This window comes from Brassica rapa, chromosome A08 (assembly GCF_000309985.2).
Source record: "Brassica rapa cultivar Chiifu-401-42 chromosome A08, CAAS_Brap_v3.01, whole genome shotgun sequence".
NCBI classification, from domain to species: domain Eukaryota; kingdom Viridiplantae; phylum Streptophyta; class Magnoliopsida; order Brassicales; family Brassicaceae; genus Brassica; species Brassica rapa.
The window spans coordinates 22,729,489-22,745,944 of record NC_024802.2 but is presented as its reverse complement, the minus strand read 5'-3'; the positions used below and the strand labels follow the sequence as shown (position 1 = coordinate 22,745,944).

Sequence of the window (16,456 nt, the reverse complement as noted above, 5' to 3'; positions counted from 1 at the left end):
GACAGGTTATGTTATCAACTTTGTCCCGTGCTTTCATATATCTTTGGAGCAGATATTTCATCTGAAGAGCTCTTCCTTTCTTTCTTCGGGAAGGCTTGAGCCTATTATCACACCATGGTTTGCTCCTCTCCAGTGTTCAGGCACCAGATCTCAAAGCTCCACGAGATTAGATCCGAATTTTGTCGGTGGTTCTTCACTCTACTCATCTCCTAAAGTGGTGCTCTCCTCCTATGCGTGGATCCTCCTAAACGGCTATACTGTTCCTCTTCGACAAAGCTTCTCCGGTGACCTCTTCCACGGCACCGTCGAATGGCCAAGATCCGACGCGTCTCGCTCCGAGCAAGTTGTGGATAGTGGGCTGGATTTCAATTACGTTTGGGCTTGGCCCGTCGAAGCTACCAAACCTGCCAGCCCAAAGTTCAGCTTGATAAAACCCAAATTCAAGAAAGAAGATGCGATTCATATTACAATGGGTTTGGGTGTTTGGGTTAAATTTATAGAGATTTTCGGTGGGTTCACTGGAATCTCCTTTCAATGCATATTGCCATATCTCTCCTTTGGGATGAATTCACCGGTGGGTGCGCCGGTTTGGGACTCGATTTCACCTTCCTTCTCTCGTGAGAAGTGTCCTTTACCACCATTCGTTCTTTCCTTGAAAGGAGATGTTTTCTCGGTTTCATTATCGAGGTATAGTTTCAGCTTCTTCACCGTTTTGTCATCTTGTGTAGCGGTCTGTACGGGGCCAGAAGATGCAATCGAGTCTACTGCGGTTTTTTTCGTAGGTGAGAACTGGCTCTCAACGTCACTTGTGACTATCTTTCAGCTATCCGACTTCGTCGTGAAAGCCTTATTGACGCAGTTAAGCTTGGTCTTGATTTTGCTGTCATCATCTTCTCTTGAAGAATTATCCTACTTAGCTTTTTTTATTTGTGTTGTTTATGCTTTTAATGAAAGAGGATGTCACATTTCCTCATGTTATTGTAACCAAACAAGTTAAGTCTCAATGAAATTAAGTTGTGTTCAAAAAAAAAGGAATAAGACAAAAACCTTTTATTACATTTTCACACCGCAAGAAAAATCAAATCATAAACTGACGTACACACACTCAATCTCAGGATCAGATGATGGGTATTCTCAGATATAGTATCTATGTTTCAATCACTATGAAAAATCTCATCCTTTTAGAAGCTCGTGTTCTGCTTCGATGTCGGTGATGATGCTTATGCGACAGTAAGCTCTCGACTTTTTCTTAAAAGATGTTTGTCTCTTCTTTACGCTTTCCCGTCTCCCCTTTATTCCTCAAAGTGTTTAGATTTATCTTGAGCCTGAGACTTCTTCTTGTTAATGTTGAGTCTACTGCCTCAATGTGCTAGAATTTGAAATGCCCATGTGAAAAAAGGAGGAAACTTTGCTGTAATTTTAGTTTTGTGTTGACGGTTTAGCTGATTCGAGCTCAATTCTGCTAGAATCTGATTAGAAGGTAGAGACTTTATAACTGAATCTCATCTTATCAATTGGTTGGAGCTTTTGTTTCAGTAAAGATCATTTGTGAAATTCATTTTAAAACCAGATTGTGATTTGCTTTCTGTTTTCTTTCCTTCATCCCTTCATAGAGAGCTTTGGTGTTTGATCTGCCTTGTTTTAGCAATAATAACATAAGAGGTTTGTTGTTCTACTTGTGATTTCAGGGATATTTATTGCCTAGACTGCTAAAGTTTAAGGGATAAAGAGAGAAGCTTTCTCTGCCGTTTTTCTCAATAAATGGCTGCTTGGTCACCATCAGCTGGGATCAGATCTTCTTGTCTAATAAACAATGGCATCACTGAAACATGGAGGTTTCCTTCTGCCAGTTTCTTAACTGGTAAGAACAAGACTAAACGTGGATCTGAGACGCTAGTAGTTACAAGAGAACATATCTACAGGGATTTGGGAAGTTATGGGTTGAGTAAGATCTGTGCTTCAAAAACTTCTGTCGAGCTGAAGGAGGAACATGTGTCTACGAGAGGTGCTAAGGTCCATGACCTGAAGAAGGTAGCATCCTATCTATTCAGGACCAAGTCTGGTGCTCTTGTTAAAGTTAAAGTTGAAAAGAAGAGAGAAAAGTACAGTATCATGGTTTATGTCTCATCGCTGGAACCAAATGGTGCTGACAACAAGAGTAGTCTGGTGATGGTTTGGGGTGTCTACAGGTCTGATTCTTCCTGTTTCTTGCCTCTGGATTTCGAAAACTCTGATCAAGACTCACAAACTCCCTTTCTGAAAAGATCATTGTCTGAGTTAATGCTAGAGCTAGAATTTGACGGGAAAGAATCTCCTTTCTACCTATCGTTTCGGCTCAAGTTAGTGTCAGCAAATGATCCGAACGGTCTGGAAATGCTGTCTCACAGGGACACAAACTTCTGTGTCCCAGTTGGTTTCACTGCTGGTCATCCACTTCCATTAGGCCTTTCATCCGGACCAGATGGTGGTGGCTCGTGGAATTTCGCATTCTTTTCAAGAAACTCTAAGAGTTTGGTGTTGTGCTTGTATGATGATAGCACTACCAATAGACCTGCGTTGGAGCTTGATCTTGATCCTTATGTCAACCGAACAGGTGATGTCTGGCATGCTTCAGTTGATAAAACATGGGGTTTTGTGAGATATGGGTACCGTTGCAAGGAATCTACTAACTCTGAAGATGATGAAGCTGAGAGTATTGTTTTGGATCCGTATGCCAGAGTCATTGAGAAAACCATCTCTCCGAAGTTTCTTGGAAGTATATCCAAAAACTCTTCTTTTGATTGGGGAAGAGATGTGTCTCCAAACATACCACTGGAGAAACTCATTGTTTACCGGTTGAATGTAAAGGATTTCACACAGCACAAATCCTCCAAGCTGCCAACTAATGTGGCAGGGACATTTTCTGGTGTAGCTGAGAAAGTGAACCACTTGAAAGCCCTTGGAATCAACGCTGTTCTCCTGGAGCCAATCTTTTCATTCTCCGAGCAAAAGGGTCCTTACTTTCCCTTTCATTTCTTTTCACCTACGGACATGTATGGCCATGAATCCGCAGTTAACTCGATGAAAGAGGTGGTAAAGAGACTGCACAGTGAGGGGATTGAGGTACTTTTGGAAGTAGTGTTTACACATACTGCTGAGTCTGGAGCTCTTCAAGGGATTGACGACAGTTCCTATTATTACAATGGAAAGGATTCTAAAAGTTACTTGAACTGTAACTATCCTGTTGTCCAGCAGCTGATACTGGAGAGCCTGCGTTATTGGGTAACAGAGTTTCATGTAGATGGGTTTTGTTTCATCAATGCTTCTTCTCTCTTGAGAGGCGTCCACGGTGAACAACTGTCTCGACCTCCCTTGGTTGAAGCAATATCTTTTGATCCACAGCTAGCAAGAACAAAACTGATTGCTGATTGCTGGGATCCACATGACATGAAGATGCCAAAGGAAGTAAAGTTCCCTCACTGGAAACGATGGGCGGAACTCAATACAAGATACTGTCGAGATGTAAGGAACTTTGTGAGGGGAAGAGGCGTTCTCAGCGACCTGGCTACAAGAGTTTGTGGAAGTGGCGACATATTCACAGATGGAAGAGGTCCTGCTTTCTCCTTCAACTACGTTTCAAGAAACTCAGGACTCTCTCTCGTTGACTTGGTCAGTTTCAGTGGCCCTGAGCTAGCGTCAGAGGTAAGCTGGAACTGTGGGGAAGAAGGAGAGACAAACAAGTCAGCTGTTCTTCAAACGAGGCTGAAACAAATCCGCAACTTGTTGTTTATACAGTACATTTCAGTTGGAATCCCTGTGCTCAACATGGGAGATGAATGTGGAGTCTCTACAAATGGCTCGCCTTTGTTAGAATCAAGGAAACCATTTGACTGGAACATGTTAGCTTCTGGTTTCGGTGCACAGATCACTCAGTTCATCTCTTTCATGACTTCGGTTAGAGCAAGGAGAAGCGATGTGTTTCAAAGGAGTAAGTTTCTGAAACCTAAGAACATTGTTTGGTATGCAAATGACCAGACAACACCGAACTGGGAAGACACTGCTTCCAGATTCTTGGCATTGAGGATCAGAGCAGAGTCAGAGGAAGAAACAACTGAGCCAAAGAACAATGATCTGTTTATTGGATTCAATGCAAGTGATCATCCTGAGAAGGTAACATTACCTACGCTACCCGAAGGAAGAAGCAAATGGAGGCGATTGGTGGACACATCTCTTCCTTTCCCGGGGTTTTTCTCTGTTGAAGGGCAGACCGTTGTAACAAAGGATGAACTGGTAGTGTATGAGATGAAGCCGTACAGTTGTACCCTTTTTGAAACCACTGCTTAGAAGTCAAGTTATGATCTTTGTTAAATATTTTTGTGTAATCATATTTTCAGTAATGACTTTCCTCAATATCTGTAATGGTACACTAACAACATTTATTGCCTTTTTTTATCTTGTATCCAAAACTTAATCTGACTATATATCTCCTCAAATTAGTCATCATTACCGGTTCTAATACAAGGTTTCACATAAAACTGATTATTTTGTGTTGCTTGGGGTTTGTAATGTTGAGAACAGATAAATCTTTGATAGAGATAACAGAAAAAGATTCATTACATATCAAGGGATTACATGAAAATGGAAAAATGAAGAAGCAAGTCTTGTTAATAAAGAGATTAAGTTTGGAGATACAATTGAGGTGTTGGAGGAATCATCAAGCACCTCGAGCTTCTCTTCTAGCAGCATCATGAAGTAGATCAACATCGACTCCATCAGGAGGTAACTGCACGTACCTCACCACAGATCCTCTGATGAAACAGTTTCTGACCGAAAGCTGCAGAATTCAATTCAGTAGGCAAAATATTGTTAGAGAAGAACATGTTAGTTACTCCATGAGATGATTCTTCTTAAGGTGTGACAAGAAGAACAAATTGAGTACAAATATCAAGCTGATAACAACATTGAGAACCATTCCGCAAACAAATTGCAAAGACACTGTACTTATGAGAAGACTTGAAAAATCTAAATGGCTATATCAAATGCAGTATACTAGCAGAAATTCCATAAAACATGTGAATCCACAGAGAATGCATTAGATGTAAATAGCCAAATCTCACAACAAAACGCAAGTGGGGAAGATCTAAGAGAGGTTGATGGGTTAAACACATGTGCAAGAGCCAAGCTTTAAGCTTTCAAATTCATCAACAAGGAAGAAGAGCAAGCAAGCGTTTCCTGATCAAACCTAATGAACTATAACAACTACAGGATTCCATTTAGCAGATAAACAACTAAAGACAAGAGTCATGGAGCTTTTTAATTTTACCATGTGAGGGAACTTGTCCTGATCAACAACCCGAGTGTTCTCGAGCTTGATATTGAGGTACTGATCAACTGAATGAAGAGTCCCTCTGATTGCCAAATCGTTCTTCAGCTCAACCGTTACTTCTTGTCCAACCAAATCCTTGAAGTAAGAAAAGAACAACTGCACCCATACAAAGATAACAAATCAAACCCCTAAAAACCATTGGCTCGAAGAAAGAAGAGATCTTTGTTAGATCAAATTTCGAAATTCAGGACAGACGTCGAATAGAAGAAAGCATACAACTTTACCATTATTTTCTCCTCCTCAGATTCCTTCCTCCCTCCCTCTGCTCGTTATTCAACAACTTTGCGAAGAGTTGAGAGACTTTACAACTTCCTCTCGAGTGTGGTAAGTATACCTATACCCTAATGAGCTCTCTGGGTCAATTTTATTTCTCTTGAATCGACCCGGAATCCTTTTTACCCGACCCGTAAGCCCATGATTACTATTGGGCCTTGGTTACCGCCATTTTGGTTTATGCGATTATTCTCATTTCAATCGAATTGGAACACTAAAGATCAAATCAAATTTTATAGCATATGATTTTCAAACAAATAAAACAGAACGTGAAAGGAGAAAACAACAGAATGGTGATATGATTAAGTACGAGAGAAATAAAAAAGCACAAACACTTTCTTGTAGACTACATTAAGCTTTTGTTGATGGTGATGTTTCTTCGTCGTCGTCATCTTCAATGTCCCAACTTAAGTCTTCATCTTCCTCTGCAGCACTCAGGCGTTTACGCAGCTCTGCTCTGTTTGGACTTCCACCACTTGAACGACTCGTTTCCTTTCCATCGATGCTGCTCATATCCTCAATCTCGTCCCATCCCAAATCCTCTTCTTGAGCTGATGAAGAAGCAGCACCATCTGGTTTAGCTGCCGAGTCTTGAGATGGAGCACTCTCTTCGGATTTGGGAACAGCTTCGGGTTTGACAAAAACTTCGATTGTAGCCTCCTCAGATGCAGGAGGAGGAGGAGTAATAGCATCAACTACTTGTTTTGCAGCATCAACAACTGGTTTTGATTCTGGAACTTGTTCATTATCAGTTTCCTTCTTCTCCACAGAATCTGTGTCTGTCTTCAGACCAACATTGCTAACTTCAGACACTGTCACTTCATCTTTCGCAGTCTTGCTCACATCTCCTCTACCCATATCATCATTCCCTTCAAGTTTCAATCTTGAAACATCTTTGGCAGCAACTATCTCGCTGGTCTCCTCCTCATCATCAATATCCCAGCTCAATTCTTCCTCATCATCCAAAGAAATAGCTCGTTTCACAAGATTAGCCCTCAAGTCCTCAGCTTGCTTGAGCTTATGAACCTTATAGAAATACCTAAACCAAAACGTCTCATGATCAACCACACTAGCAACAACCCTCTTATACACTCCTCTCATATCTCCATTCCCCTCCAACAAGCTCTCCATCTCCTCACCTTTCTCCCCCAGAGAAAACTCAGACTCCCACTTCTTGTAATCATCCGAATCCTCAGGCTCTTCGCTGTAAGTGCCGAGATCTCCCTGAACCGCGCGAACCTGAGCATCGAAACGACTATACGGCTTCGAGCTAAAGCTATCACGACGGCCCAAGCTAGTACCGCTACTAGTGTTATCAGAAGAATCAGATTCGTTACCAGCCGCCAAGATCGCTTCTTTACCTTGAGCGATGATCTCAGCCGTGCCTTTAATCACGGTGTTGCCAAGCTCGTCGATGGCGTGTCCGACGGTACCGAGCGATCCCTGCGCGACTTCGATCTCCTTCTTCAAGCCTGTCCCGAACTCTTGTAGATCTCGCCGGTAGGTTTCGATCACGGACTCGGATCTGTCGGCTATGGTTTTCATCAGACCGCCGAAGCTCCATCCGCTGTTGTCGTCGTCTTCGTGTTCTGGATTAGATTGATCTGGATCTTCGTGTTCTTCTTCGCTGTGTTTGGGTGAATCTGATTCGGATTCGGTTTCAGGAGGATCTGGGTCGTCGGAGAAGACGGATTTGAAGAAATTCATAGCTGAAATCTCAGATCTTTGGGGGGTTTTCAATCAATCTGATCGGTGGAGCGAATGATTTGGAGCGTCAAGGATGCGAATTGAATTGACGTCACAAATTGAGAGATCGCAACAACACTTGAAGCTTTTCGTATATAGAGCACAAGGAGAAACGTCAGTTTCTCAGCATTATCTAAAAAAACATTTTTTAAAATGGACATTTATCTAACACATAGATTTCAATCAATATTGTTTGAAGATATAGTTGTATCATGAAATAACATATAATAACGGTTAGAAATTTGAAATCTTTATTATCTCTGTTTTTCTATAATAATATTTTATTAAAATTTGTCTACTGATTTAAGGACCATATGAAATTTTATTAATAAATTGATAAAAAATATATGAATGTCCATATACTATGAAAAAAATTTAGAATACATTAATACAAATGTAGAATTTGGTTAGAAATTTTAAAATAACACTAAAGATTATGTACTTCATTATATTACCGAAAAACTGAATAATTTGTAGGGGTTACACATAGATTTTGAGAAAAAATTCAAAAAAATTGAAAATATTGTTTTAATTCATATTTGTATCATTAACTAACATATGATGATGGTTAGAGAGGTTTTGAACCTTTTTTGCTTCTGTTTCTCTACAATAACGATTTTATTGTGATTTGTCCACTAATTTAGGGAGCATATGAAGTCTTACTAAATTAATTGATAAAAAAAAACGATGCCCATGTACCATGAAAGTGAGTTTAGAATACATTAATACAAATGTAGAATTTGGTTATAAATTTTAAAATAACACTAAAGATTATAGGCTTCATTATATTAACTATTTATTGAAAAACTGAATAATTTGTAGGGATTACACAAAGATTTTGAGAAAAATTCAAAAAAAATGATAACATTGTTTTAATGCACATTTGTATCATTAACTAATATATGATGATAGTTAGAGAGGTTTTGAACTTTTTTTGTCTTCGTTTCTCTACAATAACAATTTTATTGTGGGTTGTCTACTGATTTAGGAGCATATGAAGTTTTAGTAAACTAATTGATAAAAATAGAACAATGCCATGTACCATGAAAGAGAGTTTAGAATACATTAATACAAATGTAGAATTTGGTTAGAAATTTTAAAATAACACATAGATTTTAAAAAAAATTCAAAAAATAATGACAACATAGTTTTAATGGATATTTGTATCATTAACTAACATATGATGATGATTAGAGAGGTTTTGAACTTTTTTTGTCTTCGTTTCTCTACAATAACAATTTTATCGTGGTTTGTCCATTGATTTAGAGAGTATATGAAGTTGATCTACGGAGCATATGAAGTTGATTATCGGCTTCAATGGTTTCATACGGGTCCAAGTCAGAGATCCTGGGATGATGGATAATCACAAGGACGATGAGATGATCTCGTCCTCTTCCACCAAAGAGCAAGCCATACTCCTCTCGAGACTCCACAAAGCATATGCAGAATGGGGAATGGGGAATGCGATACGCGTCTTATCTAACCTTGGCTTCACGGTGACACTAGAAGTGATCATGGAGACTGTTAACCTCAGTAACTCAAAGAATATCGACACTCACGACATGCTTGGTTCAGAGTTTCACGTTGTGGTTTCAGAGAATGAAGCTGAAAGAAGACGTGAAAAGAGAAAAAAGTGAATCCCTCATTTGAACTGTCATCAAAGAGCTTGAGTTTTTTATGTTGCTCATTCAACAGAGACGTGTAACATATTTATAAACATATGTTAATCATATATAACAGGATAAAAGATTTCTGTAAAACATGATTTTAACAGTTGTTGTAATAAGATCCACTGATATTACTGGAAAAAAATGCTTACATATAAATTTCCAAAATTTCAATAAGATCATGTTACAATATGCTTTTTTCTGTAGCATCCATCATTTACTTATTTACGTACAATCAATCATATAAGATAGAAGCCGAGTGACACCAGATTCGACTCCTCCTTGAGGCAACAACACTCAAACCTGTAGCGTAGGCCTCAAGTCTATTGGTCCTGCATAAACCGGTTTACCCCATCCAAAATCTGCAGTCTCATACATTTCAAACCAGCTTTGTTCTAACCATAATGACTTAGATTGTTAACATCATTGTGGGTTCATGATTTGGGTTCAAGCCGTAAAGCAAAAGGGTACTAGAAGATCCGGTTACGTATGTATTAATCAACAATGATTTGTCTATATAATGAATACTGCACCGTCTCTATTATGCACATGATTAGTTTTTTGCGATTGGGATTATAGGACATGATTGTGACAAAAGATTGATAATACATTGGTCATGTTTTGTTAGGTGTGTACTAAACATGACGCCCCAACCTCAAACTAGCAATGAAAAAGAAGGTACATGCAAAACAAAAATAATAATATATTATTAGTTTATAAGTGCAATCAAATGTGAAGCCATGTGTTTATTATCATCACTTGATGAATTTTTTTTTTTATTAAAAAAAAAAAGAAGAGAGTGTGTGAAGTGAAAGAGACCTATGAACATAAATTCAAGGCATGGATATATTTTCAAAAAAAAAAATTATCGATTTTAATTTCGTTAAGATTCTTATTACGATTTAGGAGGACGTGAAGAAAACTGAACCGGTTCAAAAGTCAAATCAAATCTTTTCGAGTTACACGTACTAGTAGTTATATTGCCGCGTTTGGTGAGAGTATTCGACCACAAACCAAACAAACACAGAGTCCCAAAATGAGTGTGTTAATCTTCACGTGCTTGGACCATGTTATTCTTCTGGGGCTAGACTTTTGTGTGTGTTCTTTGTGATTGGAACTTCTTGCCTTGGCTCTCTTGCAAAAAGAAAGCCAAATTTCTTTTTCAATAATCCTAAATTTGGTCCACTAGGACCACTACCCTAGTGTCTTACAACGAATAATGAAAAAAACATTTACTTTTACACAATAAAATGTATTATACAATTTACAGCCAAGATTTAATTACAAATGACAAAATTTGGCAAGTATTACAAATGTTGACCATCTCATGCATATGTTTGTGTTGTTAAGACTTGTGGTCCAAGCTCTTTTCCATTTATTTGCCTCAATTCAAACGTTTTCTCATTTTACATACAAACACAGCAAACAACAGGTTGTTGTCATAACCACAATGAGTAAGAAATAAAGAAATCTATATTATTAAAACTGAAGTACACTTTAGTAATGTTTGGAAACATGAATAGTACTATAACTGAAAATTGTTTGGAAACGAAGATAGCAGTACTACATTAATTGTATTTCCATATTTCACTCATATTAATTATATTGTCTTAACAATATTTCACATCATTAATTATATTACCATAATAATAATAGTGTAGATTTTATTTAGTAGTTAATCAATATTAGTTTTGTGTCAATTATAAAATCAAAAAAGTAAAATAACTGAGTTTTGCATAAGGTTAAGCGTTTGTTTTAATTTGTTTTACTATAACATTTTTTTTTCAATCAGTGGAAAATTACGTAGCCAAAAACATAATTCAAAAACATGTTTAGTGAATAAAATCATAACTTAAATCAAAATAATAAAAATGAATTACATTCATTGTCACTTAATTTTTCACTCAATATAATTGCTTACTAAATAAAAAAAAACTCTTTCAGTTTCACTTAATTTAGCAAAACACATAAAAATATCATTTATATTAGTTTATAAAATCAGTTAGGCATGAACACTAAATATCCACTTAGGTACGAGTCGTTCCTTTCGGGTATCGTTTTATTTTGTTTTAAAATTACTCACTCCTTGAATATTATAAATTTATGTATAGGTTTTGAGTTGAATCCTCTTGAGTCTGGATGAGTTTGGTTCTGATGTATATGACCCTAAAATATCTAAATAACCAATGTATTTGAAACGGGTTTGGATATTTGTACCAAAAATAACCATATTATCTAATTCGATCCGGATCTTTTGAATACAATTAGTTATATTACGACATATCTAAAATATAAAACACTAATTATGAAAAACAAATATTAATGTATAAAAATATAAGTATAGTTTTATTTTAGTAATTTCATTAATTATATTACTTTAACAATATATCACATCATTAATTATATTTACCGTAAAAGTAATAATGTAGATTTTTATTTATTAGTTAATCAATATTAACTTTGTGCAATTATAAAAAAAATAAAAATGTAAGATAACCGAGTTTTGCATATGGTTAATAGTTTGGTTTAATATGTTTTACTAAAACTTTCTTTTGTCTTAGTTCCAATTGGTGAAAAATTACATAGCAAAACACATAATTCAAAGGCATAGTTTATATGAACAAGATAATAATTTAAATCAAAATAATTAAAAAGTATTACATTTATTATCACTTAATGTTTCACTTCATATAACTATTTTATTAAATAAAAAATTCTTTCTATTTTTCTTATTTTTGCCAAATATATAGAAAGAGTTTCCTTTTTAATCTATTTGCAAAATCAGTTAAGTATGGACATTCGGATACTCATTGAGGTACAAGTTGTTTCTTTCGGGATTAATTTTTTTGGATTTTTAAATTAGGCGCCACTTGGATATTATAAATTTATGTATGATGCTTGAGTTGGATCCTCTCGGGTCTGAATGATTTTGATTTTGATGTGTAGAAATATAAAAATATTTAATTAACCAATGTATCTGAAAAGAGTGTATATTTGTACCAAAAATAATCTTATTACCCGATTTAATCCAAATATTTTGAATACAATTAGTTATACGACGACACATCTTAAATATATAACACTAATGATAAAATAACAAATAATTTATAAAACCGTAAAAATTAACACCCGCACGGGCGTGCGGGTCAATCTCTAGTACTAAGTTATGTCTCTGTTTTTACCTTTTACCAAATTTACTAGAAAGAATAGAAAATAAAATTGTCCAACTTTTAGTGATTTTAGTTAACTATACAACGCACACATTATAAAATTTGAGGCCTATTTGCTTTTTGACTAAAAGCTCATGTGTGTTACATTGACCATTTAACCATATTTCTTTATAAGAATCAAACTGTCACGCTAATTTTACCGTATAAAAGCACATCCTTGGATGTATATAAATCGATAAAAATATAATCAAAATATGTAACGATGGTTCATGGTACTAGTACAAAAAAATGAAAAAAGTAAATGATCGAACCACAAATTGACGTGTCACGGTATTCTGGCTCGTCCAAGCTGTCACTCGAGACTGTAGAACTGAACGCAAACACAAGTCACGTGACCAGACCGACCTTTTGGCACCGAACCTGCTGTCTGTTTCAATTCACTGACACAACCCAAATGTTAAACCTTTCTTAATTTAACGTTCTTTCTTTCTTTTTGTCGGATTCTATTAATTTCATATCGTCTTCTATGACAAGCCATCAAACAAAACAAAAAAAAAAAAGGAGAAAACGAGTAAAGAGGAAGAAGAATATTTCACCTCTTGTTTTGGCTTCCTCCTCAAGCCACTTTGATTACTCTTTCTCTTCCCTCGAAAAACCTTTTTAATCGTTTGGTAATCATCCTCCATTAAAGCCTCTCACGGAAGCTCCCACGAGAATACCTTTGTTTCCCACCACACAGCTTCACTTGCCTCCCCTCTCTCACGAGAAATCAGAAAATAAACCCACTTTACAGATTGTCTCTGTACTTCCATTTCTTATATATATATATTTTTTTGGTAAACTTCCATTTCTTATATTATTGACGAGATACCAAGCATATCTCGGTTTCCTATTTCCTATTCTGTAACGCATTTACTATAATTAGAGTATCGTATCACGTTACATTCCTCTCCAATATCGCATTGCTTTGTATATATTCATGACCTTATGGTCTGCGAATATGATCAGAACTTTCTCAATCTTTCTCTGGTTATTCATATATAAATCATAGTCTCTGTTTCTTGAAGCTGAATCAGCTACTTTAGAAGAAGAAGATGAGATTTACACAGTTGCTTTGGTGTTTACTGCTTCTACTTGGATTCGGATTCTTAGCGGAGGCGATTCTCGACCCTGTTGATTTCTTGGCTCTGCAAGCCATTCGTAAATCTCTCGATGATTTGCCAGGTTCCAACTTCTTCCGGTCTTGGGACTTCACCTCCGATCCCTGCGGCTTCGCCGGCGTCTACTGTGACGGCGACAGAGTGGTTTCCCTCAACCTCGGTGATCCCAGAGCCGGGTCACCCGGTTTATCCGGTCGAATCAACCCGGCGTTAGGCAAACTCTCTGCTCTCACGGAGCTCTCCATTGTCCCCGGCAGAATCATGGGCGCTTTACCGGCGACGATCTCTCAGTTAAAAGACCTCCGTTTCCTCGCTATCAGCCGGAATTTCATCTCCGGCGAGATTCCGGCGAGCCTCGGCGAAGTTCGCCGTCTCAGAACACTCGATTTGAGCTACAATCAGCTCACCGGAACCATTCCGCCGGCGGTCGGATCTTTACCGGAGCTCTCCAATTTGATTCTCTGCCACAATCACTTAACCGGATCGATCCCTCCGTTTCTCTCACAAACCCTGACCCGAATCGACCTCAAACGCAACAGCCTCACCGGCTCACTCTCTCCCGCCTCTTTCCCTCCGTCTCTGCAGTACCTCTCACTTGCATGGAACCAGTTAACCGGACCCGTGGACCAGGTTTTACTTCGATTAAACCAGCTTAACTACCTTGATCTCAGCTTAAACCGGCTAACCGGCACAATTCCCGGTCGAATCTTGGCCTTTCCAATTACAAGCCTCCAATTACAACGCAACTTCTTCTACGGATTGATTCAACCGGCGGATCAAGTAAATATTCCAACTGTGGATCTCAGCTACAATAGATTCTCCGGTCAGATATCTCCGCTTCTCTCAAGCGTTGAGAATCTCTACCTGAACAGCAATCGGTTCACCGGAGAAGTCCCGGCGATCTTCGTGGAGAGGCTGTTATCAGCGAGCATACAGACGCTGTATCTTCAGCATAACTTCCTGACTGGAATACAGATTAGTCCGGCGGCGGAAATCCCGGCGAGCAGCTCGCTGTGTTTGCAGTATAACTGCATGGTTCCGCCTATACAGACGCCGTGCCCGCTTAAGGCCGGCCCACAGAAGACTAGGCCCACTACACAATGCAACGAATGGCGAGGCTAATGTGTCGCATTACGCTTTCTTGTGGATGATTTTTGGGTGATAATATTTATTATGTTATATGGTCCTTCTTATTTCATTTTGTTATAGTTTCTTTTTTTTTTTTTTTTTTTTTTTTTTTTTTTCTGAAGGGCAGTTGTGTTGAAAAGGAAAAGAGAAAACAAAAACGATTTGTGAATTCACTAAGGTAGTTTGGTGTTATTCAATAGTGGATTTAAAATTAGTTTTATAGGTTTTATAATCCGTTGTTATTCAATGATTGAAATATTTGTTATTACATTTAAAATATCTCAATTAAGAAATTTTTAATCTAGAGTTATTGGTTCTTAGTTTTACAATTTCCTCATTAAAAAAATTTAAAAATATCAATCCTTGAACAAGCACCAACTACTACCAGGTGAAACCTTCACTCCTCTATCTCTCATCTCCATTCTAAGCCTCTCTGCCTCTTCTTGTCTTCCAACACTCATATATATCTTCCCCAACAACACATAATTCGCTGGATTCTCCGGCTCTATCTTCCAGAGTTCCTTTGCAGCAATCTCCGCAAGCTCAACCTCCCCGTAGTTCCTACACGCTCCAAGCAGAGCCCCCCATGTCTTAGCCGTTGGCTTCTCAGGCATAGCTTGAATCACTTTGTAAGCTTCTTCAAACCTCCCCACTCTGCTTAAGACGTCCACCAAACACGAGTAGTGGTCCTTGCTTGCACGCAAACCATAACCATCCTGCATCCTCTTAAAGTAACCAATAGCCTCATCAGCTAACCCAGCGTGACTACATGCCTTCAGCACGTTCAAAAACGCTATGTCATCAGGTCGTACTTTAGCAGATTCCATTTCTCGAAATGCTCTGAGAGCAGAATCAGCGTCACCGTGAAGCGCATAAGCAGATACCAAGCTACTCCAAGCAACCACATCCCTATCAACCATGCTCTCAAACACCAACTGCACGTAATCAATGCTTCCACACCTCCCATACGCCTCTACTAACCCGCTTTTCAACTGCGGGTGCGGCTCAATAAGATTCCTAAAAGCATATGAATGAATCTCTTTTATCAACCGAAACGCCCCGATGACAGAACAAGCTGATACCAACGCAAGAAGAGTAATCAAAGTAGGCTTGAATCTAAACTCAACCATCTTCCTATAGAATCCAATTGCTTTATAAGACCCATCCTCTGTACTCACTAAACCCTTTATAATAGCATTGAAAGAAGACTCATTTGGCATAACATCCATCGCCTCATACAACTCAACCGCTTCCTTGATGTTCCCACAATGCGTGTAATGTGAAATCATCGCGTTCCAAACAACAGCGTTTCTCTGAGGACTTTCGTCGAACAGTTTGCGAGCGTGAGAAACAGACACGCATTTACCATACATATCGAGAAGCGCGGATCCCACGAATGGGTTCGAGAGAAAGTTCGATTTGAAGGCGTGGGCATGGATGGATGCGCCGAGGAGAGGACGGAAGGCTGCAGCGCAGGATTTGAGGGAGAGTGAGAAGACGTGTGCGTCGAGAGGTAAGGCGAAAGAAGAGTGCATTTGGCGAAAGAGGTGGAGAGCTTGCTCATGGCTTCCTTGGTTAGCGTAAGAGCTTAGTTGTTTAGTGAGAGTGATCAGTTTAGTGTAGTTCGAAGCGTACGAGGATGACATGGAGATGATGGACCTTTTTGGGTGTTTGCTTCAAAGGAAAGCCACTAATTACGTAAGTTCCCGCCTTTTAAACCAAAGATAACAGCTACTTAAAGCTTTGTTTAGACTTGTAAATTATTTCAACAACAAAGTCGTTGTAGTATAGTGGTAAGTATTCCCGCCTGTCACGCGGGTGACCCGGGTTCGATCCCCGGCAACGGCGGTTTTTTTTTTCTTTTCCCGTTGTAAAATGTCGTTATTCGGCCTAGAAAAGCCCAATATCCTCACAATTTATTTCTTGTCCTCCAAAAGCTAGTCTTTG

At 38.3% G+C, this 16,456-nt stretch overlaps 6 protein-coding genes and 1 non-coding gene across 8 annotated transcripts; 4 read left to right on the top strand and 3 right to left on the bottom strand.

Moving 5' to 3' along the window:
* Positions 1-1,026: 1,026 nt before the first annotated feature.
* Positions 1,027-4,472, top strand: LOC103836621 (isoamylase 2, chloroplastic). 2 transcript variants are annotated; one of them, XM_009112909.3, is made up of 2 exons: positions 1,027-1,230; positions 1,689-4,460. In XM_009112909.3, the coding sequence occupies exon 2, from the start codon at positions 1,762-1,764 to the stop codon at positions 4,321-4,323; it is 2,562 nt and encodes an 853-aa protein (XP_009111157.1). In that variant the 5' UTR covers positions 1,027-1,230; positions 1,689-1,761; the 3' UTR covers positions 4,324-4,460. The 2 variants fall into 2 exon arrangements, with proteins under 2 accessions (XP_009111157.1, XP_018509293.1); XM_018653777.2 differs by lacking the exon at positions 1,027-1,230 and adding an exon at positions 1,248-1,480 and having other exon boundaries at positions 1,689-4,472.
* Positions 4,473-4,545: 73 nt separating this feature from the next.
* LOC103836620 (sm-like protein LSM2) lies at positions 4,546-5,728 on the bottom strand. The gene is made up of 3 exons (XM_009112908.2): positions 5,590-5,728; positions 5,303-5,461; positions 4,546-4,813 (listed from the first exon to the last, which is right to left on the bottom strand). The coding sequence occupies exons 1-3, from the start codon at positions 5,590-5,592 to the stop codon at positions 4,694-4,696; spliced, it is 282 nt and encodes a 93-aa protein (XP_009111156.1). The 5' UTR covers positions 5,593-5,728; the 3' UTR covers positions 4,546-4,693.
* A 127-nt stretch (positions 5,729-5,855) lies between these two features.
* Positions 5,856-7,556, bottom strand: LOC103836619 (BSD domain-containing protein 1). Its single transcript, XM_009112907.3, has one exon. It carries the CDS (start codon positions 7,343-7,345, stop codon positions 5,990-5,992), a length of 1,356 nt encoding a protein of 451 aa, XP_009111155.1. The 5' UTR covers positions 7,346-7,556; the 3' UTR covers positions 5,856-5,989.
* Positions 7,557-8,679: 1,123 nt separating this feature from the next.
* LOC103836691 (exosome complex component RRP4 homolog) lies at positions 8,680-9,021 on the top strand. The gene has a single exon (XM_009112985.2). The coding sequence runs from the start codon at positions 8,680-8,682 to the stop codon at positions 9,019-9,021; it is 342 nt and encodes a 113-aa protein (XP_009111233.2).
* Positions 9,022-12,366: 3,345 nt separating this feature from the next.
* On the top strand, positions 12,367-14,779 carry LOC103836618 (LRR receptor-like serine/threonine-protein kinase ERL1). The gene has a single exon (XM_009112906.3). It carries the CDS (start codon positions 13,316-13,318, stop codon positions 14,501-14,503), a length of 1,188 nt encoding a protein of 395 aa, XP_009111154.1. The 5' UTR covers positions 12,367-13,315; the 3' UTR covers positions 14,504-14,779.
* LOC103836690 (putative pentatricopeptide repeat-containing protein At1g03510) lies at positions 14,595-16,439 on the bottom strand. The gene has a single exon (XM_033276711.1). The coding sequence runs from the start codon at positions 16,153-16,155 to the stop codon at positions 14,866-14,868; it is 1,290 nt and encodes a 429-aa protein (XP_033132602.1). The 5' UTR covers positions 16,156-16,439; the 3' UTR covers positions 14,595-14,865.
* TRNAD-GUC lies at positions 16,286-16,357 on the top strand. The gene has a single exon. It is a non-coding gene; the product is annotated as a tRNA-Asp (tRNA).
* Positions 16,440-16,456: the final 17 nt, after the last annotated feature.